This window comes from Pelobates fuscus, chromosome 3, assembly GCF_036172605.1.
Source record: "Pelobates fuscus isolate aPelFus1 chromosome 3, aPelFus1.pri, whole genome shotgun sequence".
Lineage (NCBI taxonomy): Eukaryota > Metazoa > Chordata > Amphibia > Anura > Pelobatidae > Pelobates > Pelobates fuscus.
In genome coordinates, this window is record NC_086319.1 from 184243258 (window position 1) to 184270695 (window position 27438).

At 40.7% G+C, this 27438-nt stretch overlaps 1 protein-coding gene across 1 annotated transcript in view; it reads left to right on the plus strand.

The window, feature by feature from the left end:
* The window catches only part of CCND2 (cyclin D2), a 378192-nt gene that overhangs the window by 161930 nt on the left and 188824 nt on the right, over positions 1-27438 (plus strand). The window contains exon 2 of the mRNA XM_063447798.1: positions 22018-22104. Coding sequence (XP_063303868.1) covers positions 22054-22104 — 51 coding nt within the window. The 5' untranslated portion in view covers positions 22018-22053. The remainder of the gene's footprint in view (positions 1-22017; positions 22105-27438) is intronic.

Sequence of the window (27438 nt, forward strand, 5' to 3'; positions counted from 1 at the left end):
GTCAGCCTGAGAGCATGCTAATAAATATCAGGTTTTGTTCTCTTTTTTCCTCATGTAAGTTATTTTACGCTGGTCTTAACACCTGCAAGTAAATTGACCTACATGTGGCTATATGTGTATTATAAAGTAATTCTAAAGTCAGTTTAAGCTAAACAAATGTAAACTATCCAGAAATATTGGAAGGATATATAGTGTTACGGATTGTATGATACCTCCTATCTTGCAATGCCGACAAAAAAAACTTGAAATAGTTTGCTCAGAATATTACTTAAAGTAATAGATTAGTGAGATTAGTGATAGCAAACATGTAACCCCCTTTGTTGTTGTCGAACTGCAATTCCTGTGATGCCTTACCAGCTTTAGACACATTCCTTTTCGAATGAATTAGCTCAGGTTAGATTGCAGGGTAAACAAGAGTCAAGTCAAAGACAAGCTGTATATATCACCACATGCAGCATTCATACCTTGAGTGCTTATAGCCTGGGTGGTGAACCTTTGAACGTTCTATTCTCATAGAGTACTGTTTAGTCAATGGCCCACTTAATTAAGCAATCCCACGTCTGTGCACACCATTCTCTTCTTTAAAAAAACAACAACAAAAAACACCCCCCTTATTGAAGAAAATTAACCCCTTAAGGACGCAAGACGGTTCAGGACCGTCATCGGCATTTTTCCCTTGCCGACCGACGACGGTCCTGAACCGTCCTAAATTTAAAATGTACTTACCCGATCGCCGTCGTTCCCCCGGCGGCGATCGGCGTTGCTCCCGTTGTGGGGAGACTGCCTGCAGCCCAGACAGTCTCCCCATGGCGGATTAGGACCCCTGGGGCCATGTGATCGCCCAACAGGGCGACCACATGGTCACAATAGGTGTCCTAGTGTCTGCCTGCAGGGGGACTGTCTGTGCTGACAGGCAGTCTCCCTGCAACTGTAAAATCAGAAATAAATTTAAAGTGAAAGTTAATAAAAAAAAATTATTATAATATATGTGTATATATATGATATATAGACATATATTATACCTATATAATATATGTCTATATATCATATATATAATGTCATGCTAAGTGTATTTTTATATTAATATGTACATATATTAATGTAAAAATACACTTATAATTAATTTACACACGTATATATATAATATATATAGTAACTATATATATATTGTATATATATATTATTATAAAATACGAATAATAAATAATTTAAATTAAATAAAAAAAAAAAAATAATAATAAAAATTAAAAAAAAATTATATATCTATACGAAATGTTATTCTAACTGTATTTTGATATTAATATATATATATTTATATCAAAATACACTTAGAATGAAATTGTATATATATCTATGTATATATAAATAAATAAAAAGAATACGAACTATTCATATGTCCATATACAAAATGACATAAATAATTATATAAATATACACGTAGACTTCAAATATATAAATATGCACATATATTTAAATTCTACGTGCGTATTTATGTAATATTTTTACATAATTAAGTTATTTTATTGATTGCAATTTAAGGGACCTGCCTGCCAACCCAGGCCGAAAGTCTAGAGAATTTAATTTGCTAGCACTGTATTTTACCCTGTAACGTTCTACGACACCCTAAAACCTGTACATGGGGGGTACTGTTTTACTCGGGAGACTTTGCTGAACACAAATATTAGTGATTCAAAACAGTAAAACATATCACAGCGATGATATTGTCAGTGAAAGTGACTTTTTTTGCATTTTTCACACATAAACAGCACGTTTACTGATGATATAATTGTTGTGATACATTTTCCAGTTTTGAAACACTAATATTTGTGTTCAGCAAAGTCTCCTGAGTATAACAGTACCCCCCATGTACAGGTTTTATAGCGTTTTTGAAAGTTACAGGGTCAAATATATGGGTCAAATATTTTTACATTGAAAATGGCCAGGTTGGTTACGTTGCCTTTGAGAGCGTATGGTAGCCCAGGAATGAGAATTACCCCCATGATGGCATACCATTTGCGAAAGAAGACAACCCAAGGTATTGCAAATGGGGTATGTCCAGTCTTTTTTAGTAACCACTTGGTCACAAACACTGGCCAAAATTAGCGTTCAATTTAGTTTTTTACTTTTTTCACACACAAACAAATATGAACGCTAACTTTGGCCAGTGTTTGCGACTAAGTGGCTACTAAAAAAGTCTGGACATACCCCATATTGAATACCCTGGGTTGTCTACTTTAAAAAAAATATGTACATGTGGGGTGTTATTTAGCGATTTATGACAGATAATAGTGTTACAATGTCACTATTGATACATTTTAAAAATACATGTTTTGAAACCGCAATATCCTACTTGTACTTATAGCCCTATAACATGCAAAAAAATAGCAAAAAGCATGTAAACACTGGGTATTTTTAAACTCAGGACAAAATTTTGAATCTATTTAGCAGTTTTTTTCATTCGCTTTTGTAGATGAATAAAAGATTTTTCACATAAAAGTCAAAAAAATGTATTTTTTTCAATTTTTCATCATATTTTTTCATTTTTTAAAAATTAAATTACATGAGATTATATAAATAATGGTATGTAAAGAAAGCCCCTTTTGTCCTGAAAAAAACAATATATAATTTGTATGGGAACAGTAAGCGAGAGAGCGGAAAATTACAGCTAAACACAAACACCACAAAAGTGTCAAAAAGATGCCTGGTCGCAAATGTACAACATCGCAAAAAAAGTCCAGTCCTTAAGGGGTTAAAGGGATACTCTATGCGCAAAATTAACCTACGCTTAACTTCTGCTAAGTAGTTTGAAAAAAAAAAAAACACTACCAGATTTTGGGTGTCCTGGAAAGTAATGTTTAGGTGTATTTTTTGTTTCTGTACACATAGTGCATTAATTAATGAAAACAAAAACAAAGTGGTGTACCATAATAATGAAGTTACATGTAAGAAAACAGTGTGGAAAATAAGTAACATTTCTCTATATGTTGTCAGATTACCATGACATTTTCCATACCATATCAATCTCATATTAATGCAGCCATATTTCCACTTTCAACACACACAAAAATTCACAAACATATATACACGCACTGATATACCCATATATACACACTCTGATACATGCACACACACACACACACACACACACACAACACTGATGTACAGAGACACACCTTGGCACACAAACACAGTTACCTGTGTGTGCATGTCCAGCAATGTTTAGTGTGTATGTGCCTGAGAGTGTGTGTGTATGTCTGGCTGTCTGGCTGTCTGTCTGACAGGATGGCTGCTACAGAGTGAATGTGGCGGGGTGAGTGTGACAGGGTGAGTATCAGGGTCAGTGTGAATGGGTAAGTGACACACTTCTTGCAATTGCCATGGCATTTAAATATATGCAAATATACAAATAATCCACACACAGCACATAACTGTGACAAGGAACCTTCTACATATGGCACTGAACAATATATTGCCCATGCAGAACATTTGCCCATGCAGACATTTAGTGTTTACGCAACCTTTTAGTAGTTAATTTCCTAAGTGGATGGTTGTAAATTTGTCTGTCCAAACCACATTATCCACAATTCCTCCAGACTATTGTGACTCACAGGTCACATGTCTTATTGATTTTATTGAATAAAAAGTAATCTAATGCTCGTTTTAAATGATAATTAAAGCTATACTATTATGTATTCTTTTTTTATTTCTACTGTATAATTTGGTATTTATGTTTGATATCACTTTTAAATTGGATTTTTCTAATGGCTGATTGAATTTTAGGTCCAATTTTAATCCCATTATACTCCTATGAAACCTATGTTTGCCAGATTGTTATTTTTACTCAATTTGAAGAAGCCACATATGGTTAAACGCATTATGGTTTTAAATTGTGTATTTTAGCAATAAAAGTATTTTGATCACCTAAGCTGTACCAACTTTCTTTTTATTGTAATTTATATGCACTTTTTATTTACATTTTTTATTCTTCCTGGCAATTTAATCTGTTCCTGTACTCAAAGAAATCTGAGGTGGGGATCATTCCACCAATGCTTTACTAATCGAGCAGTAATTCCTGCTTTATAGTTGTGAGTATAATTTTATCTTTTTTATATCTAATTTATTACCATATTAAGAGCAATATTGTTGTCTTTTCATCACTTTTCGGATCCTCTGATACCCAGGCTGTATCGACCGACGCACCACTCCTGCATATCCTTTAAGCGGGGATTATACCGCTATTCGCCCTTCACTCCAGAGCTGGTTATAGCTCTTGTAAATGTGAGTGTATTACCTCCTTTTTTTTTTTTAATCACTGGATCTTGACGTGTTTCACTATTAGTTGTTGTATCTCCCTTTTGTCTCTCCACATATACGGATATTTTAACCATCCAGACGGATCAACTCCTGAGGATTGCACCCCCACCCTATCCTGTTATATTACTGAGACTTTATTTCCGACTACCTATTCCAGTGGACTATACTTTTATTATTAATTTTAATATTCAGTTTTATTAATACTGCTTATTTTATTGGCGCAGCCTTACCTATCTTTGTACTACAACCTTTTAGTAGTATTGTGCCAAAACAAAATCTTGACGTCCCTTGGCATGCTGATCCTACTTTTTAAATTGAGGTGTTTATGTCGCCATATTCTGCCTGTGTTATTTATGGGTGCTGCAGTTGCTTTGTAGAATTGTATTTGTGCACATGATACTCCTGTTCAGTTCCCTCGCACCACAGAGTGATGCCCGGAGCCAGAATATGATGTCATATTCCAGCTCCCGGCATCACTTTGTGGCGTGCTAGGGAGCTGAGCAGAGAGCTCACTAATCAGTGCTCACTCGCCAGCGCCGCCCACTTAGTTAGTTTCTTATTCTTAGTTAGCCACCCGGCCGCCTGGATTGTCAGTTAGCCGCCAGGCTAACAAGACATTTGCCTAAGCTGTGCCTGGGTATTTGGGGGTGGCTTATTTTGCCGCCCCCTGGAAAGTGCCACCCAAGGCAAATGCCTTGTTTGCCTCACGGCTAATACGTCTCTGATTATCTGTATGAGGTTGAGGCTTCTTCTGCAGCTCTGTGTTTATCTAGCAGTGTGGGTGGCTTCTCTGGGGTCCAGTGAGAACTGGGTTGCCAAAAATAGGTCAAGGCCAGGAGCTGTGATTGTCCCTCAACACCTGTAATCACCTGTAAAAAGTCCACTATTTGCCTCTGGCAGTCTTGAGTGCCATGCATGGCACATGAGCCATAGCTTGTTTACCCCTGGGCTATATAGTCTTTTTCACAGCATGTAAGAAGAGATGAGGGAGTGGGCCAGTCTCACTGCTAAGTTGCAAAATAAAAGAATATGGCAACATTTTAAAGAGGAACACACTTCTGTCGCAGCTTGTATCTAACAGAGAATTATATAATGTTCTCACCTGTATCAGAACTTATTTACAACCTTGTTGCTACTTTTTAGCCACCAACTGCTACTTATTACTGTCATTGTTGCTACTGTTAGCGAGTCATGGCTGTTTCTTGCCTACAAGTAGCAACAGGAAGTTACTGGTGGTTATTCCTGAAAAGCAGTCACTAAATAGTGGCTATTAATTCCCTATATTCTCTATGAAAGCCACAAAGTTCTACTAAGTGAGCGATTTACGACTACTTTTCAACCCTGTCACTGCTCTTAACTGGCCTTAGCTTACTCAAAAAAACGTATCACCAACTGCTGGACTTGTGCTAATAGGTCAAAGACAGCTAAAATCCTATACATCCCAGTGAAACAAAAAAAATTCTTTCAAACCTGACGCTAAGTTTTAGCAGCTAGCCTCTACTTTCTTGTCACTTCTGATCAAACTGGGTGCGCATGCTCAGATATGTGTTTCTGTGCTTTACCAGAAAGCGCTAATATGTGAGTCGTTGGTATATGGAGCGTTCGCTGTTATTAGTGTTTAGCAACATGATTGAAAACCTGTCAGTAATTTGTAGCAACTATAAGCTACTGGCTGTTGCTAATAGAAACATCTTGCACCTGCTTTTTACTGACAATATTAGAAAAAAATAGCCCCCTATAGATTTATAAATGTGAACTAATTGCAATCGTACAACAGAGCAGAACTGGGGGGAATATATGGCCCATGCATTTTTAATCACAGCAGTCCAGTGGAGCCAGAGGGGGTGTAGGGGTGGCTGTTGTGTCGTTAGCATTGATGCGCATGCCCTCACAGAGCCCTGCTGAAGTGCTCTTGCATGACAAAAAGGCCTTGTATTTGTTCTGAACAGCACAAGTGGATTAATGACATGCTTGCACTGTGTTTGCTTGTGACTTGTCTCTGGTCATAAATGGGATACCAGAGGACAAAACGACCAGGAAAGAGTCTTGTGCACGTGTTTGGAGGCTTCTTCAAGGATTGACTGCATGTGGCTGATTGTAGTGTTGTGTTTTGTGTAAATATGTCTGTTTTTAGTTGTGTTGAGTTTCTGGTGTAATATGCGTGGCTAGGGGCTGTAGTTTGTGTGGCTAGAGACTGTATAGATGCTGTAGTGTGTATAAGGGATGTAGTGTCTAAAGGAGTTGCAATGTGTATAAGGGGTACTGTGTGTGTGGGGTGCAATGTGTGAGGGGTGTAGTGTGTGTGAGGAATAGAGTGAGTAGTAGTGCATGTGAGGAGTGCAATGTGTGTGAGGGGTGTAGTATGTGTGTGTGAGGGGTGCAATGTTTGTGAGTGGTAGGGTATGTGTGTGTAAGGGTACAATGTGTGTGAGGGATGTAGTGTGTATGTATGTGTGTGTGAGGAGTTCAATGTGTGTATAAGAGGTAGTGTGTGCGGAGGGGGTGCAGTGTGTGTGTATGTGAACGCACCAGGCCATGAACACACACAGCAAGGACGGTGCTTTGTAAGCACTGGCTCTACATGGGCTGGCAGTCGGCCTTGGCCCATTATCCATCATAAACCACTGGGTGTTTGCCCGATGGCCAGTCCAGGCCTGCATAACATTTGTTTGTGGAATTTAGAATAGGTTGTTATTTGCTATTCCTTTATTATTATTTTCATTTTTCTGTATTCTTTATAGAATATGTTTTTGCACCAAGGATTAACCAAAAACAAACAAAAACTTATGCTTTTGATAAGTGCAAAATCTGTTGAATATATGGGGTTACAAAAACACAGAAAATGTAGTTTTATTAGAGATCCCAAAATACCCAGAAGCTAACAAAGCTTCTGCGGTGAAGAGCTTAAAATTATTGGAGGGGGCACTACATTTATACTCAATAAAAGATAATTCTTGCTCCTCAGTGTTTTAACTATACCTTCATTTTTTATTGTGTTCTGCTTGATCTTTGGGATTGATTCACTAAATTACAAATTGTAGCAAATTAAACAATCACTGTGACATTTTACAAACAGACAATCTGTAACATTTCTCCAAGTCTGTTATAGTCATAGTTTGAGTATTTAAAGATACACTATAGGCACACATACCACTTTATTTCAATGAAGTTATCTGGGTGCTATCTTCCTGTAGTTTTAACCCAGCAGCTGAGAGCATTGCCGTTGTGCAGGAATGGCTATGTTTACATTGCAGAGTTTAAATGCCGCTAGTGGCTGTCACACTAACAGCCATAAGAGACAGCTACTCCGAAATATCCAAGTAAAATTCAGCTATGTCTGCCAGATGGTCTCATAAAGACCATCTGATTGGCACTGCTTGGAGTTTTACTGCGCATGCCACTAGTTTTACCATGCATTCCTATGGGAAAGCATTGGATTGGCTGAAATTATTAGTCTTGATCATCTCAGCCATAGAGGTGGGATGCAGTGCTTGGACCAATGCTGCAATGGAGAAAATGTAAGTAAAAGTATTTTTTTCCTTTGGACAGGGGAGCACCTAAACTACTAACCGGGCACTATAGCATACACATTTGTATTCCTAACAAGCTATAGTGTTTCTTTAAGCCTATATTTTTCTAGATTTCTATTGTTCAGTGAATAACCTTGTTTATGTTGTCTTAGGCTAATAATTATAGAATACCTCCCAGTCTTAATCAATCAAACTACCCATTCTTCTGTAGGATGCAGACCCAAGGAACAGGTTTATTTCTCAAATGTTTTATAGAGATTCTGTTGATAAGGCTGCTCTTCTTTGCTCCTCTCGCCCCACCACTTGCCCGCTCGATCCTGTCCCATCTCACCTTATCAGATCTCTCTACACTTGTCTCGTGCCTTCTCTAACACACATCTTCAACTGCTCGCTCTCTTCTGGCATCGTCCCTGCTGACCTTAAACATGCCACTGTAGTACCTATACTAAAAAAAACATCCCTCGACTCATCCACCCTCTCTAACTACCGTCCCATATCCCTGCTCCCTTTTTCCTCAAAGCTTCTGGAAAGGCTTGTCTTCACCCGTGTGTCTCATTTCCTCAATTCCAACTCTCTCCTTGACCCCCTTCAATCTGGCTTCCGCCCTCTCCACTCTACAGAGACTGCCCTTATCAAAGTCACTAACGACCTAATCGCAGCTAAATCCAAAGGCCACTACTCCATACTAATTCTTCTTGACCTCTCAGCGGCCTTTGACACCGTTGATCATGCTCTCCTTCTTCAAACTCTTCAATCGCTTGGTCTCTGTGACTCTGTCCTCTCGTGGTTTTCCTCTTATCTCTCCCAACGCTCATTCAGTGTCTCCTTTTCTAATGATACCTCCTCCCCTCGCCCTGTCTCGGTTGGAGTCCCCCAAGGCTCCGTCCTTGGTCCCCTTCTATTTTCTCTTTATACTGACTCTCTTGGCAAACTTATTACCTCTTTTGGATTCCACTACCACCTGTACGCTGATGACACTCAGCTATATCTCTCCTCCCCGGACCTCTCCCCTGCCGTCCTGCAACGTGTCACTGCTTGCCTTTCTTCCATCTCTGACTGGATGTCCTCCCGCTTTCTGAAACTCAATCTCTCAAAAACTGAGCTCCTTGTCTTTCCTCCTCCTAATACTGATCCTCCTCTTTCACTCTCCCTTCAAGTTTGTGGTACCAACATCAGTCCATCCTTGCAAGCGCGCTGTCTTGGCGTCATACTTGACTCTGGTCTCACCTTTGAGCCTCACATCCAGCATGTTGCCAAATCCTGTAGATTCCATCTTAAAAACATAGCCCGCATCCGCCCCTTTCTTGCACCAGATACTACCAAGGAGCTTGTCCATGCTCTAGTAATTTCCCGCATGGATTACTGTAACCCTTTCCTGATTGGTCTTCCCAAAAGCCGTACTGCACCCCTACAGACCGTAATGAACGCTGCTGCTAGACTGATTTTCCTCTCTAGTCGTTTCTCTCACACCTCACCCCTCTGCCAGTCCTTACATTGGCTTCCTGTATGCTATAGGAGTCAATTCAAGGTACTAACTCACACCTATAAAGCACTGAACAACTCTAGCTCCTCTTATATCTCCTCACAGATCCATAGATATGTCCCTTCTCGATCTCTCCGCTCTGCCCGTGACCACCTCCTGTCCGTTGTCCGCACTCGTACAGCCAACTCGCGTTTGCAGGACTTCTCGCGGGCGGCTCCCTTCCTATGGAATAGCCTGCCTACCGCCATCAGACTCTCCCCTAGTCTTGCATCTTTTAATAAGTGCCTTAAAACCCATCTCTTTAGGAAAGCGTATGGCCTCCAAGACTAACCCTTACCTCACATACCTGTCTCTTGCCCTCTCCTAAAGGGCAGTCCACCTTATTTGATTGCAAATTCCTATCCTAATGTGTTTTACACCCCACCTCCTATAGAATGTAAGCTCGATCGAGCAGGGTCCTCTTCAACCTATTGTTCCTGTAAGTTTATTTGTAATTGTCCTATTTATAGTTAAATCCCTTCTCATAATATTGTAAAGCGCTACGGAATCTGTTGCCGCTATATAAATTGCAATAATAATAATAATAATAAGGCAAGAACAAGAAATAATACTTATAAAAATATATGAAATGCCATGCAATACTTAAGTGTTTTGATACCATGTTTGCCAATTTGTTCAAAATTGCTTTTTAAGAAGAGTGATGCCAGTCAAACCACAAATTACACTGAATTATATTAGAGTTTTAATATGAGCTAATCCACCATCCCGTATGTCAGCTAATAAAGGACAGAATCACAGACATGAACAACTCACTCCCAGTCTAAAGCATATAAAAGATTTCTTAGATTTTACTGACTGTACCAACAAAAATAAATATATTCACTCTGGCAAGGAAAAATGTGTAGACGTAAGGGGAAAAAAACTAGATCTGTGGTGTGGTACTTACCGAAACACTATATGACAGAGAATGTCTTTTTTATGGTTTGGGTTATAATGTTTTGGGAAGAAAACAGAAAGATTATTTTAAAAGAACATATTTTTCTACAATTATATATAAAGGGTTGTAGAAAAATATGCAGTTCTCAATGTATACTAATTAAAAACAACTTTGTATTTTTTTTTTTTTTATTGCATGATGAAGTAGTATATGGCATAATAATCGGAAGCCCTCTACTGTTGTGGTTATGGTGCCTGGAGTGCCCTGGCATCTTCCAAGCGTAAGTAGACAAATAGGTTTGATAACTTACCTGAAGTCCACAGGGCACTCATTGCCAACTATCTAATAGCTCCTCTGAACTAAGGCTTAACATGCAGGGTTAGCTCACTGGCTGAGAGGGTGCATTGCTGGACTTATCTCAGTGTCAGAGTTTTGGGGCTGCAAAGGAGGTGGTGGTCATCGCCCTGGTAGATCGTAGTTAAGTTGTCAAATGGACACTTAAATGGACACACACACAAAGAAGTTGATTAATACATACTGACAAGCTCACTGACACACATACACACAAACACACAAAACACACAAGCTCAAATAGCTGGTACACACACTTATTAGCATCTGGTGTAGACTCTGTGGACACTGTGCGGTTGTTTCCCAGGCTCTTCCTGTTGGTTCTCACGAAGTTGGCTGGTTGGAACTTGAGGGCAAGAATTAGTATTAATATTGGCTGCTGCTGTGCAGCATGCTAATGCTGTTAGTAGACTGGGATTCTGGGGATTATTCCTGCAATGTGTTCCAGCAGCACAGTAGAAACTCATGGAAGAGGTGAAGTTGGCAATGCTGTTTCAGAAGCAGCTACCGCAGCTGATTAAAGGGACACAGTAGGCACCCAGACCACTTCAGCTTATTGAAGTGGTCTGGGTGCTGTGACCCTTTTGCACTTAGTACTGCAATGTTAAACATTGCAGTTCCAGAGAAGCTCTCTGCATGAGGACTTCCAGTGTCAGATTTTTCCCCATAGGAAAGCATTAATTAAATGCTTTCCTATTTGGAGGTCTATTGTGCGTGCATTAGACCCTGCTCGTTGCGGCACAGAGGAGGGGGCTGAGCTCTGACCCAGTGCCGATGGGCATCGGCGCTGGGACAAGGTAAGTAAATAAAGGGCTTTTAACCCTTTATTTACCGGGGAGGGAGGGGGACGCGAGAGAGGGGGGAGGCAGAGGGATCGGTAGTGCCAGGAATACAGCTTTGCATTCCTGGCACTACAGTGTATCCCTTTAAGTTAAAAAAAATGTCTGTTTTTGTGATGGATCATTTGTTATCCATCACAGTACTGGCTAAAAAAGATTCCATGTTCATGGTCTGGAGGCTGGCCTGGTTTCTCAGGGAGGCACATTTGCCCTGTTCTTTCTAAAGATACCATTATTTCATCATATCATATAATTTACTATTAAAAAAATGATAAAATATGATGAAAGAACACCTGTGCTAAATAGTTTCTAAATTTTGTCCTGAGTTTAGAAATATTAAATGTTAACATGTTCTTTTTTTGGAAAGTTATAGGGCTAAAAGTACAAGTAGGACATTGCTGTTTTAAAATATATCAATAGTGACATTGTAACACTCATATCTGTCATAAATCTCTCAATCACACCTTACATATTTTTGAAAGTTGTCAACCCAGGGTATTCAATATAGGGTATGTCCAGTCTTGTTTAGTAGCCACTTAGTCACAAACACTTGCCAGTTAGCATTTATGTTTGTTTGTGTGTTAAAAATGCAAAAGACAATTATGAACGCTAACTTTGGCCAGTGTTTGTGACTAAGTGGTTACTAAAAAAGGCTGAACATACCCCATTTGCAATACCTTGGGTTGTCTTCTTTTGCAAATGGTATGTCATCATGGTGGTAATTCGCGTGTACGTTCTGGGGTCAAAGGCCGATTTCGGCCAATCAGATTTGTAAAGGGCTTGTTTAAACACAATTTTACTTTTCCTCATTGCCCTGTCGTTGCTTCCCTTAGTGGTTGTCGAGAGTGTGTTCCTGAGCGTTTATTTCTGGTTATTGACTTTGGCTTTGTTTTAACTTCCCTGTATTCTAGTATCCATGACTTTTGGCTTTCCCTTATCATTGTGTCCCATTCCGTGTCCCCAACTTGGCAAGTATTCTGACTATTCTTTGGTACGTTAAGTCCGGCCATTCTAAGGCCCGGTAAGATGTTACCTTTTAGTCCTAGTTGTGATACAATTCTAAGTGCTGGATCAACTAGTAATCATGACACTACCACACACTCTCAATGGCAACAAAACCATTCTGGCAAATTTCAGTGCGAAACAACAGAAAATCAAGCCTTATATTTGACCCTGTAACTTTCAAAAACACTATAAAACCTGTACATGGGGGGCACTGTTATACTCGGGAGACTTCGCTGAACACAAATATTAGTGTTTCAAAACAGTAAAATGTATCACAACAATGATATCATCAGTAAAAGTGCTGTTTGTGTGTGAAAAATGCAAAAAACTTCACTTTCATTGACAATATCATTGCTGTGATATGTTTTACTGTTTTGAAACGCTAATATTTGTTCGGGATGTGCATGGGAAAAATATTCGGTTTAGCACTTCGACACTTCGGAACTTCAACATTTCGATACTTCTGAACTTCAGGACTTCGGGTTAGGGGTAGGGTTAGGGTAAGGTTGGTTTTGGGCAAAACTGATCCAGGCCCCCCCCTATACCCACCGACACATACATACAGACACACACAGACAGACACACACACACATACATACACCCCCGACAGACACATACATACAGACACACATATATACACAGACAGACACATACAAACACACACATACAGAGACACAGACAAACACACATACACACACATACAGAGACACACACATACATAGAGACCCAGACACACACACCCACACACAGACACAGACACACACACACACACACACACACACACACACATACAGAGACACACACACACACATACAGAGACACACACACAGACACACACACAGACACACACACAGAGAGACAAAGACACACATACATACAGAGACACAGACACACACATACAGAGAGACACAGACACACACATACAGAGACACAGAAACACACATACAGGGAGACACAGACACACACATATACAGAGACACAGACACACACACATACAGAGACACAGACATATACACAGACATACATATACAAAATGTTTCCTACCTTGTGACTTTCCCTGGGGGCTCACCCTGATGGGAGTCAGAGTTCCCACTCTGACTCCCTCCTCCTCCTTCTCCCGCGCGGGTCCTGATAGCTGGGAGGAGTGACCGGGGAATCACTTCCTCCCAGCTTGAGGACCGGGCCCCCTGACAATCCATGTCCATCGAGTGGCCCTGACAGCATGGGCCACCCGATGGACCCCTCCATAAACCGCCGGGGCCGCAAAACGTGGCAGCTGGTACCCGGTCTGCAATCTTGATCATATTTAATATCTACAAATGTGCTATTGTCGAGTATTCTCCAATTTGTGGGATCAAATCACCCACCTTTTTTCTCCTTTATCATATATTTTATTTGCCACTCTATATGGAAGTATTATCCTTACCTATAACAATGGGTACAGGGGATTTTTTTTCTGTACTCGCCCAATATTTTGAATTACTATGATGCTATAATCAATAGAACAATGTAATAATTTCTGGTCAGCTTAGCCAAACATGAATTTCGGGAATTCGGGACTTCGGCACTTCGGGACATAGGGTAGGGGTAGGATAGAGTTAGAGTTGGGAGGTTAGGAGTAAGGGTAGGGTTAGGGTAGGGTTAGGGTAGGGTTAGTGGTAGGGTTAGATGTATGGTTAGTGGTAGGGCTAGGGTTAGGTTAGAGGTAGGGTTAGGGTAGGGTTGGGAGTAGGGTTAGAGGTAAGGTTAGGGGAGGGTTAGGGGTAAGGTTAGGGGTAGGGTTAGAGGTAAGGTTAGGGGAGGGTTAGGGGTAGGGTTAGATTAGGGGTAGGGTTAGTTTAGGGGAGGGTTAGGGGTAGGGTTAGAGGTAAGGTTAGGGGAGGGTTAGATTAGGGGTAGGGTTAGGGAAGGGTTAGTTTAGGAGTAGGGGTATGGTTATGGTAGGGTTAGTGGTAGGGCTAGGGTTAGGTTAGAGGTAGGGTTAGGGTAGGGTTGGTTTAGGGTTAGGGGTAGGGTTAGAGTAGGGTTAGGGATAAGGTTAGGAGTAGGGTTAGAGGTAGGGTTAAGGGTAGGGGTAGGGTTAGATTAGGGGTAGGGTAAGGGTAGTGTTGGTTTAGGGGTAGAGTTAGGGGTAGGGTTAGAAGTAAGGTTAGGGGAGGGTTAGATTAGGGGTAGGGTCAGGGAAGGGTTAGTTTAGGAGTAGGGGTAGGGTTAGGGGTAGGATTAGGGTATGGTTAAGGTAGGGATAGATGTAGGGATAGGGTAGGGATAGGGTAGGGATAGGGTAGGGATAGGGTATTGTTAGGGTTAAGAGTAGGGTTATGGTAGGGTTGGGTTAGGTTAGGAGCAGGGTTAGGAGTAGGGTAAGTGGTAGGGTTAGGAATAGGGTTAGGGTTGCCGTTTGAAGGAATTTGGGGGCCCCAAGCAAAATTGACATGGAGGCACCCCCACCACCAACCCCCACGCCCCCCACATACATGCAAAGCCTACAGGAACCACAGCATAGCCATACAGTTTAAGTTCACCCACACTTGATATAAATAAACAAGGTTTACAGTGCAAATACTGCTTAGAGCTCTGCCCTGCTCCTTAATGGTATTTTCTCTTCCCCCACCCTCCCCTATGAGTCTCTTCTCACCCCTCCATAGTCTCCTCACCCCCTCCCTGTGTTCTCCTCATTTCCACTTCTCCTCACCTTCACTGTGTTTTCCTCATCTCCTCACCCCTCCTCTCCCCGTGTTCTTCTTATTCCTCCCCCCATGTTCCTCTTACTACTCCCCCCTCCCTATGTTCTTCTTACTCCCCTCCTACCCTCCCTGTGTCCTTCTTACTCCCCTCCCCACTCCCTGTGTCCTTCTTACTCCCCCGTCCCCCTCCCCTTCCCTGTGTCCTTCTTACTCCCCCCTCCCCCTCCCTGTGTCCTTCTTACTATCCCCTCCCCCTCCATGTGTCCTTCTTACTCCCCTCCCCCTCCCCATTTTTTTTATTTTACTCCCCCCCCCTCCCTCGCTCCCTATGTTCTTCTCAACTCCCCTTCTCTGGCTGTAGCATGGCCGAGCTCCTCTTCCTCCTGTTAGTCCGGCCGGGTACCGCGCGGTACAGGAGATTCAGTTTCCTGTTCCCGGACGGACTGAAAGGAAGTGAGCACTCAGTACAGGAAGAGGAGCTCGACCACACTACAGCCAGGGAAGGGGAGGTGATGACGAGGAGTGCTGCATCCGCCTGAGGCTCTCTATAGAGCGCTCAGATGGCTGCAGCCTTATAGGAAACACCGGCTCTGCTTGGGCAGTTGCTTGGCAGTTGCTTGGTTTGCCTGTCCGGTAGCGACGGGCCTGCCTACCTCTAACCCTACTCCAACCCCTAACCCTACTCCAACCCCTAACCCTACCCCAACCACTAACCCTACCCCTAAAACTAACCCTACCCCTAACCCTACCTCTACCCCAACCACTAACCCTAACCCTACCCCAACCCTCTCCTGTTTTGTCACTTTTCAAAAATCCAAAGCACTTTGGCACTTCGGAAATTTGGCAATTCAGTTTGGTTCGGCATTCCGAAATTCGGCACTTCAGACATTCGGAAGCCTCCAAATGTCAGAATTTCCGAAATTCGTCAGAATTTGCATTTGGAACGAAATGAATTACACATGTCTAATATTTGTAATAGACTTTGCTACCGAGTAAAACAGTACCCCCCACGTACAGGTTTTATGGTGTCTTGGAAAGTTACAGGATTTAAAATAGTGCTATCAAATTAAATTCTCTGGACTTTCGGCTTGGGTTTTCATGTAGGTCCCTCAAATTGCAATACAATTACTTAATGATGTAAAAATATTACATAAATATGCACTAGAATTTAAATATGTATACATATTTATGAAATTATTTATGTATATAGACACATAAATATTTTGTATTATTTTTATTTATTTATTTATACATATATATATATATATATATATATATATATAATTTCATTCGAAGTGTATTTTGATATAAATATATATAGAGAGAGAGAGAATTTTTTTGTTTTTAATTATTTTTACTTTTTTTTTATTCTTTATTTATAGATTTTCATTTTTTGGTCTAGCAAAGGTAGGGGTTACAGAATAAAGAGAGGGAAGTGGGTACATATCGGAAAGAATACAATATTGTTGATAGCGGATATGACTAGCGTGTTATTGGAGTGCACAGCAGATTACATGCGTACAGGTAATTCCATCAATGAAGTACATTATAGGCAGGGGTGTTCTGGAGCATTTGGCACCCGGGGCAGATCCCATATTTGGCACCCCACCCCGAGCTTAAAAGTTATAAAAACACCCGCAAATTTTTTAAATGTATTTAGCACAGAGTAGTGTTTGTATTTTTTTTTCTGTATTTAGCACTGAGCAGTGTTTGTGTATTCGAATGTAAGCATGTTTTCATATGGAGTATGTGTGAGTGAATGTACAGGTGTGTATTGCACGTATTGGCATTTGAATGCAGGCGTGCATTTTTCTGTAGTGTGGTTTTTGAATATGGTGGTGTGTTTTTATGTAGTGTTGACATTTGGATGCAGGGTTGTATTTGTTTGTAGTGTATGCAAAATGCTGAGATGTATTCACATATACACACACATGGCACACATACTCTGGGCAGGTCCGTGTGAAGGATTTTGGAGGCTAGATTATTGACACTGTCCCATAGTCGGGAGATTGAGAGGCATTCCCAGCAGAGGTGGAGGTATGTGCCCTGGAGTCCGCAGCTCTTCCAGCAAGCATCCTTTTCTAAGCTCCCATTTGTTTAAGTCTTAGCCGTGTGAGGTACCAGCGGAGCAGCATCTTATGTGCTTGCTCCTTGTGGTTGGCACATATTGTAAGTGAGGCTGTGGCCTCCCAGTTAGCCGCCCAGTCCGTGGGGTTGTCTGAAGGGCCTATGTCCCTTTCCCATGCTCTTGTGTAAGAGAGGGCTTCTTGTGGGGAGTTCAAGTTCAGGAATGAGTATATTGTGGATATATGACCCTTGTGAGTGGGGTCTTGTATGCATGCTTTTTCTAATTGAGTGAGTGTGGAGGTGGCTGTGTTGGCTTTTTTGGTTCATTAAGGAAGCTGCGGATTTGCAGGTATCTAAAATGGTCGAAGGTGTTATCGTCCTAGGCAGGTTCGGGAATTGTAAGATTTGTTGGCCGTGGAAGAAGTGGGAAAAACCTCAGCAGCCCATTTTCTTCTAAGTGAGCAAAGTGTCGGGGTGTCATGCCTGGGGGCAATTGTTTATTCCTTAGGATAGCAGTAAGCGGAGCTGGTGTGCTCACTATGGCATGGCGTGGTGTGGTTTTATCCCATATGTGGAAGGTCGTGGTTAAGGCCGGGGATGTTGGTTGGATGTTGGGTCTGTGATTCTTGGGGAGCCAGAGGAGAAGTGAGGGATGGTCCCCGCCCAGTAAATCATGTTCCAGGTCTACCCATAGTTTTATTCCTGGTTGTGCGTGTTGGTTATGTGCTTGCGCCAGTTGGGTCACTTGATAATAATGATAGGAGTTCGGGAGGCCCAGTCCCCCTGTCTTTGTGGTTATATACATCGTGGATCTCTTTATCCATGGTTTTTTATCCTCCCAGATAAAGTTATCTATTCTTGTTTGGAGTGTTTTAAAGTCCTGTGTGGAGATGGGGATGGGGAGGGCCTGGAACAGGTACAGAAACTGAGGGAGAAGATTCATTTTTATTGAGGTTATTCTGTCTAACCAGGATATGGCCATGGGGTTCCATCTTTGCAAATCATTGCGTGCTTGTTGGAGCATGCGTGTATAATTTAAAGAGTATGTTTCAGAGAAATCCTTGGGTAAGTGTTTTCCCAGGTACTGAATGCTTTGTGTGTTGTATTTGAATGGGTAAGTGATTTTGGGATTCCTAACGGGAGAGATTCTGCTTTATCCAGATTTAATTTATACCCCGAGAGGTTTGTGTATTCTTAGAGGAGTGTAAGTTAGGGCGGTATGGATCATTCAGGGTCTGTGATAGTGAGGAGGATGTCGTCGGCGTATGCAGCGGTTTTGTATTCGTCATTTTGAACCCTTAGTCCTTGGATTGCTGAGGAGTTACGTATTTTTTGTAGTAGGGGCTCTAGGAAGAGAGTAAATAGGAGTGGGGATAGCGGGCATCCCTGTCTCATCCCGTTGTGAATGGTGAATTCCGGTGTTTGGGTGTTAGGGATGAGAAGGGTAGCCGTTGGATGGGCATAAAGTGTTGTCAGAGCCTCAATGAGGGGTTTAGGGAAGCAAAATTTTTGTAGGGTAGTGAAGAGAAAAGGTCAAAGTAAGCGATCACCTTTTCAGCGTCCATTGAGAGGAGAAGGGTCGGAATCTGTCTGTTTTGGGCCACCCATATCAGGTTGATCGTGCACCTTGTGTTGTCTCACCCTTGGCGTGTCGGGATGAAGCCTACTTGGTCGGGGTGAACCAGTTTGGGAAGGTAGGGTTGGATTCTATTGGCAAATAGTTTTGTGAATAGCTTGGTATCTACGTTGAGGAGGGATATGGGTTGGAAGTGGCCTGGGTCCAAGTGTGATTTATTTGATTTGGGAATGAGGCAAATGTTTGTCCTGAGCATTTTTAGAAGAGAATTACATAATGTGGTGAGGTGGGGTATCAGGGCGCTTGAGAATGTCTTATAGTAAAGTCCAGAGAAACCGTCCGGGCCTGGGCATTGTTGGGTTTCAGTGACTTCAGTGTATTAGCGATTTCCTCGTCTGTGATTGGAGTGGAAAGTTTGTCTCTCCCTGGGTCTGACAAAGAGGGGAAGGGATCTCCTTAAGGAACGTTTCTATCACCCTTTGAAAATGCGGTTGTTGTTGTCGAATGTCCGGGTTATGATCATTTAGAGAGAGAAAGTATTTTGAGAAGATGGAGGCTGTGCAGTCTGGGGTAGTATAAGTTCATCCATTAGGTGAGTTTATTTTGTCAATGTGAGTTTACGGGCAAGGTTGGTGTCTGCTTTGTTTGATTTATCATAGTATAATTGCATGGATAATTGTCATGATTTCCTTTTATTCCAGAAGTTTGGTCCTTAAGGGGTTAATCCGTGTCATCAGTTCAGGGGGTGGGGCAACTTTTATGTTTGGCTTCTAAATCTAAGGGAGAGTAGGTGTGTTTCTGGTTCCTGCAGTTTTTGTTTTTTTCTATTTCGTGGCCTCGGCGATGAGCTGTCCCCTGACCACTGTTTTGTGAGCCGCCCATAGTGTGGTGACCGAGTCCTTATTCAGGGTAAAGTAGTCTGTAATTGATTGCTGAATGGTTTGTTTAATGTGTGGGTTGTGGAGTAGGGTGGGATTTAGGTGCCAGGACCAGGTCCTTGCTGTCTGAGGAATCTCCAGTGTGATGGAGATATCTGCATGGTCGGACCAGGCTATGGAACCTGTGGATGTTGTAACTGTATGAGGTAGCAGTGAGGGGGGAAATTAGGAACAAGTCAATCCTGGAGTAAGAAGAGTGAAGATGAGGGTAAAAGGTGAACTCGTATGTTGTGGGGTGTTGTAGTCTCCATATGTCTTGGAGGCCAGAGTGAGTCATGAAGTCCAGGAGCATTTTGTCTGTCCTAGTGGTGGGGGGTGCTCGCTTCCTGTTTATGAAGGGGCGTTTTCAATGTATTTGTGGGGCAAGTACCGCATTGAAGTCCTGTCCGCTCATTAGGTGGTGGGAGGCGAAAAGTTGGAGGTGGACGCGTAGGGCTGTCCAAAAGATTGGGTCTGGGTTGTTAGGGGCATATATGGATATAATACCGTATTTGTAGTTGCTGAAGTGTCCTGCTATGGTCAATAATCTGCCCTGGGGATCTGAGTGCGCCTGTATAAAGTGTATGGGGCATGATTTATGGATTAATATGGCCACTCCATTTTGTTTGCCTGATAATGAGTTTGCTAAATGACATTCCTTGTAGTTCCTGTTTTTCAGAGGAAAGGGTCTGGAATTATTATAGTGTGATTCCTGGAGTAGGATGATGTCGGCCCTTGTCCTGTTTGCCAGTCATAGAAGTTGGTGTAGTTTTGCTGGGTTGCTTAGGCCCTTGCAATTTAGGGAGACACAAGAAATCATTTTTGGCATGCTTGTGGGGTGTGTATGCCTGAGCTAGTAATAAGTTGGGTGGGTGGTTTTGCCGGGGGAGGACCAGAGGCATGCGGGCGCCCGTCCGGGGTGTGATGAATAGGGATGGGATGGGTAGGGGGGTGGAGGAGATAGGGATGAGGAGGGGGGTTAGAGGAGAAGAGGAGGGGGGTTAGAGGTGGAAGAGGGTGTATAGGGTTGTGTTGGTCTGCCCTGGTCTTACGTTATGTTTGCCAAGCGGTGTTGGGGGGTGGCAGTGACAGGAGGGGGAAGTGGTGCATGTGGGAGATATTAGCTTCAACGTCTGTAGCATTCTGTTGCATTCCTTGAGACATAGTAAAACATTTATTAAGGGCTATGGATTCACTTGAAAGATGAAAGCATAAATTAGAAAGAGATTAGCATAGAGTATGTGTTTTCTTATAGCTGCATCCTTTGAGATTCCCTCCAATACCATCTCCATCAAATACATGATGCTTGAGAGGTATGACTGTTTTAATGTTTTTGGTTGATAAGATTCTGTAATTAGGCCCCATCATAATTGTCAGCACCAAGCCCACTGGGCTCTTAATCTGTCCCTGCCTCCAGTGGCTATTTCTCAGATGACCACTGGAGGTGCTTCCTTGGGCAGTGCTGCATGGAGACGCTGGATTTTAACTGAATAAAAATGTTTACTTCATTAATTCAATGCATCTCTATGATGAGGTGCTGATTGGCCAAAACGGAGTTTGGCCCCGCCACCATCCCGCTGTGTTTGGTGAGTTTTAACCCGTTCTAATGGGGCTAAGGAGGGGCAAACCACCTAAGTGGTGGTTTTAACACTATAGAGTCAGGAATAAAACTTTTTTGTTCCTTACCCTATAGTGTTTGTTTAATTGAATTGGTTGTTATGGTGCCCAGAGGTCCCCAGTGCTGGCTCACCAAAGTCTATGTTCCAGTGCCAAATCATTCTACCACCCTGGTGCTTCCGCATTGGAAATGTTAGAGAAAGGAACACTTTTATCCTTATACTCTTTTTTATTAATTAGGAGATACTGATTGGATTAGAGTGTCAGCTGACTGCCCCAGGCTTCCATTGTCTAAGATGTCAGATAGTGGAAGGGTAGGGGTGCAGCAAAATCTGGCTTTGGGGTTTAACAGGGACCCCCTGGCGCTATAACAACTTCACTTAGATGAAGTTGTAATGGTGCTCAGGGTGTGTTTTAAACACCAAGATGCAGATAAGGACTGTTCTTGCATTGGCTTGAACCTTTGTCATGTTTACTGTCATAATAATACAGGGAATGCTCATTTACAGCATCATGTCTAAATACTAAGCATTAATCTTCGACAGAGGTCTGTGCTTGCTCTTACATAATCTTCTACTTCATCACAGTGCAAATAGGAAGTGAGCTCATACACCATTATAAGCTTACACTTTTGCTTTTTAGCAGTGCATAATGGCCTACTCATCCTATTTTCTTTTTTTTTTTTATATTGCAGCTACCAATATTTGTTTGAGATGACAGTTTATGAGTGATGAGACCCACACACAGATCAATGCTTGCATTATTCCAATATGCATCTCAGGTAAGCGTAAACTAATTCTTACTGTTTACTCCTGATTCGCTTCCTGTGATACAATTAGTTGTCAAATGTTGTTGGGTGAAAATGTACACTAGTCCACTGAAAAGAATAAATTAAATGGAATTATGCATAGTAAATGTGATTTATTGTTTAACAAAGTAAAATCAGAGTGCGGGTCTATAGAATTATAGGTGACTTTTCCAAACAATATTGAAGAGTATCCTGACTCCTACTGTAAGCGAGAAAGGCCATAAACATGTCCTGAGAACTTCAGTATCAGTGGTGGCTAACGTTGTCCAGTTCTTCTCACACATCTTTGTTATCAATGTTTAGAGGTCTACGTTGATGTGACTTTTTTCATACCTCCAATAATAAAAGAACAGAATGTACACTTATTAATTGAATGTTACCAACCATAAATTCAAATAATAAGAGACTTCTCAGATCCAAGAGTTCAGGTCAACACAGAAATTGCATCTAACACCTTTAATACATCTCCTTATTAGCAAGCAACACTCAGACATGAGACATGAAAATATTTCCTCTAACTAACCCCTGTAACCTACAAGCTGTCTTCTTACATGTCTGTTGCAGAGGGAGCATCAGTGTCCCCATATACTTCCAATTATAGAAGCCCTATGCATGGTCAGTGGATGTTTTCCCTGTTTTTTATTTTTATTTAATAGCAGCCCCCACTTACTAGCAGCCCCCACTCACTGGGCTCTCGTGGAGGCAGGGAGTGGACTGTTATTGTCCACACTCCCATTTGGCAATTTAGCAGCTACTCACCCAATGCCCACAGGGCACGATGGATACTATATTCTCCCTGTTATTTTACAGGTCCTATCCCCATTGCATGGGGCCTTTCTAGCGACTGGGCAGCAATAGCTTAAACAGCCACGTGGCAGAGGGGGCATAGGGAGGTTTAAAACCTCCTTTAAAGTAATATAGGGTCTTATTGACACTCATAGGCCATTTTATTAATCTATGTATTTTACTTGTTTTAAGTGGTGGCTGGCTAGCAAATGCGGGCCAGCCGCCACATAATTAACCCTTGGATAGACAAAGAATTTTGACTATTTTCCCACTCTCTGCTAGGAAAATTATCTTGTCTGAAGATGACATTATTGAAAAATCACAAATAACTTGTGTTGCACTCTTTTTCATGCTGTGGTCTTTTTCCTTTTAAGTGTATTTTAAAGATTTAGAAATTGACATCAATCCTGGCATAACCAGGGCAGTCATCACATTGGAAGAGGAGAAACCGAAGCATTAGTGGAGAGTTATCAAAGTGTTCTTTTCGACAAAGTGGTGCAAAATTATAAAAGGGGAAAATTCACCACTGGAATGTTTCTGGTGGTTCCATTAGTTTCCATGGTGATTGCCTTATGTTTCGTAATTTATACTAGACTTGTGCACGCGGAAATCATCAGTTCATTCGCACTGATTTGGATAAAAATACATTTTTTTTTTATTTAAAAAGTAGTTAAGTCCCTAATATGGTACCCTTATGATGGATTGCCATATTTCAGGGTACTAAATTATGGAGGGAGCTCTGTTTTAGTAGATAGCTCAGTATTTTGGTATCATTAAAAGTGGCAATCCCATGTTAGGGTACCAAATGAGGTAGTTATCTAATAAGCAGCTGAAAGATTAAAATTAATAAAATTGCTTAGTTCATTTTTCAGTTGTGCCAATTGGACCATTAGACAAACAAGCTGATTTTAGTCTGAATTCTAATTCTTCCGCAAACGATTACCTTGAGTCTTACTTACACTGCTTTTTATATCAGAACACTTTGATAAATCCCCTCTATTGTTTCTGCTTCTCCACCTCAGAATATTGTGTTCAATGCTAAATAGGGATCAGTGATTGAAGTTTTCAGTTCCAGAAAGAGATAAATATTGTGATATTGATTTCTACATTTAATTTAATTATTCAGACTTCACATATTTGTTAAAAATAGGGAATATGTAAACAGCCTTATAAGTAACAGTTCTCTGTTAAGTACGGACACATATTTTATTTCTAATAACTTTTTCATGCTTCATTTTTTCACCTAAATATTTTGGCTTTGTTAATTTTTTTAAGTTATACTGAACAGTTGTGTTAGCTTTCAGGGAATTCTCTCTCTATGAATATACATATCATTACATCATGTTTGTGGATTCTTTTAGCATTTTACTGTTGATTTGTTACAGTGAGGTTTCTGGTTTCTAGGCCAATATATATCTATAATATCTTGTCAATCCTTTGATGTGAAATTGTGTATTGTATGGAAAACTTTCTGTTAATGTATCTGTCTCTGACTTTTATATTTGATTTAACTTACATATCTGGCTATTGGCAGGCACACATTTATTGTACGTTGTCTTGTATCTTAAACTCTTTTCTAAAATACTGTAGGTATGTGTATTTAACTGTCTGTTTATATTAAGAATGTGTCTATTTATTTTAAGATGATGAATACCAGTTGGTTATTAAAATGGAATTTTGTTGCATTGCTCTATTTTTACTCTTAAATATTCATTTTATGTTTTGATGACTTATGTGTTTTTATATTTTATTATTTATGAGACAAGAATTAAAAAAAAGCTTCAGCGAGATAACACTGGAAGTCTAAGGAAGCTCTTGTCACGGTTCCCTGCTCTTTCGTCAGCGTGGCTCCACATAAACAAAGAAGCCATGCCAACGGAAATGTTTTATACTAACCCGGGTCACAGCAAATCGCTGCCCGATCCCCTCTCGTTCCACAACCCAGCAAGTGCGGCGTTCTTAGGGATGCCGACCGATGCAGTTCCGGTTAATTAGGAAACTTACCTTCGCCCACAACAGAGATGGTGCAAACATGCGTGCAATATCACGTCATAGACGCGCACTCATGTTTTGGGGTCAGAGGCCAGGTACAACCAATTACAACCTAAAGAGGGTTACTTAAACACAAAATAGCATTTTGTCAGTGCCCTGTCGTGGTTTCCACTAGTTGGTTGCCAGAGAGTGCATTTTTGTTCTAGGTCTTTTTGGTATGTGACTTTGGCTTGTATTTTGACTTTCCCTTGAACTTCGGCTTGCTTCCTCATTGTGTCTCTTTCTGTGTCCCTGACCTCAGCTAGTATATTGACCATTCTTATTTGAGTTAAGTCCGTCCATTCTAAGGCCCAGTAGACATTGTCCTTGTTCTTTGTATGTTCTATCATATGTTACATAGTTCTGCGTGTTGGGTCTCATGGTAATCATGATACCTCTGTACAGACATTTCTGTTATCAGCTTTTCATGCCCATTAGCACACCTTGAAACCCTCCCTTCCTCCTGGACCTCCAGAAGCAATGTATCCTCTCCAGGGAATAGGGTATGTCCACCCACTCCTTTACCACGTTTTTGACCACTATCATCTTTCCCCGTGAGGAGACTAGTTTCTAGACTAGAGGAATTAAAATTATAGTTCTCAGATCTGCCTTCAAGAGCAGATCAAACAACTATCCATATGGCAGGAAAATGGAAAATGAACCCACTTACTGAAGTCACATAAATTGATAATTACATAAAAAACAGATTATGAATGTCTAAACATCTGTCTAAATATCTGTCTGCGTATATGTCTAATAAATATTTAGCTCAATACATTATTTTCATTTTTTTACAAGAGGTCAGTCTGCTGATATAGTTTTTTAAGAATCATAAGATAAATGCTATTACTCCACCATTTGTTTGTTTTAGGTTTCCAAACATTAGTAGCAGTATTAGAAGTGATAGTGAGGTCTTAATGATGTTATTACCAAAGTAAATGATACTCTTTTTATTGACCTCAGAAGAGTTGATGAAGTGTTGACCTTTTCATTGAGTCTCATATATTGAAACTGGTTGCATATTAAACAATTTGTAAAATTCCTGATCACAAAATAAATTGAATTTATTTTTTTCAGAATTCAATGGAATTTTTTTTATTTGTGAGAATTTGGTTGTAACAAACTCTTCCAATTGTGTGTTTTCTATTTACGAAATGCTAGAATTTCACTTTATTTTGCTGTTAAAATCGTGTCATTATTGACATTAACATATAACACTATAAAGAATGTCTAAATCAGTTTGATTTGGGGTTTTATGTTTTATTACATTTTTTTGTTTTGTTTATTTTGTATTGCGTTATAGTTTTTAATTGTGCCTTAAATTCTATTATAATTACAGTATGTATTCCCATGACCTGTCCGGGCTCAAACATTTCACAGCCCATTTATCACAGAAACATTCCCCGGTATTTCTACCTGTCACATTATCCTAACAAGGACAAATTGCAAAACGATATTGGTTTTATGATTAGAGTACAGACTGTCCAACCCCAGTTTTAAATGCAGTTAATGAGGTCACATTTCAATGTGCTGCATCTCTTTAGTAATGCACAGTGTTAATTAAATGTAAATTGATGGTCATTTTTGGCAAGATTATAGCCATTTAAAACTGTCTTGTGCAATACTTCAATTCACACTTCACTAAAAGCTATTTACCGGTAGTTTGCAAAATGCATTATTGTTTATTGAAAAGTTAAATGTATTATTTTATTGTTATTATATATTATTAAAGCAGCTCTGTCACACATACAATTTTTTTTTACACCCCCTCCCTTACTTTTTCAACTCCTAACTTTCCCCTTTCCATATTTCTTTGCTCCAAAATTACCCCCGTTTACCTGTAACTTTGCTAAACTTCATGAAGTCGAATCCATATTCATGGCACCGCCATCTTCTAAGTACTGGCAGTGACGTAACAACTCTGCATTCTAATGCACGAGTATGCGACAAAGTCTTAATCTCGTGCATGCTCTTTGTGTATAAATTAGACTTCGACGCCACTGAAATTTTCATTTACAATTTTGAAATGCATCTGGACAGAAAACAAAATTGTTCATCCAAACCATTTTCTCAGTTTCTTCATTCGTTTTTAGATCAACTCAGTTTAAAGGGCCAGTTTTACATCCATCCCTGCAAGAAGCCCCATTTAATTTGAAGACTGCAGTTTAAAGGGCCAGTTTTACATTCACCCCTGCAAGGAAGCCCCATTTAAATTGAAGACTGCAGTTTAGAGGTAGAGACTGAGAATCAGAAGCTATTCTACCAGATTTCCTTCATCTTAGTTACTACATTATAACAATGTTACTATTTGCACCGATAGTATACTACTGTATAATTTTGTACTTGCAGCAACATGTAATTATTAATAATCTGGCTAATAGTATTCTGGTTGGCAAATATTGTAATTTAATCAGACAAATGCCAGGTCTGCTCAACCATTCCCCCCTTCCACCTCCCCCTCCCCCCTTGCCACTCCTAGCCATAAATTCC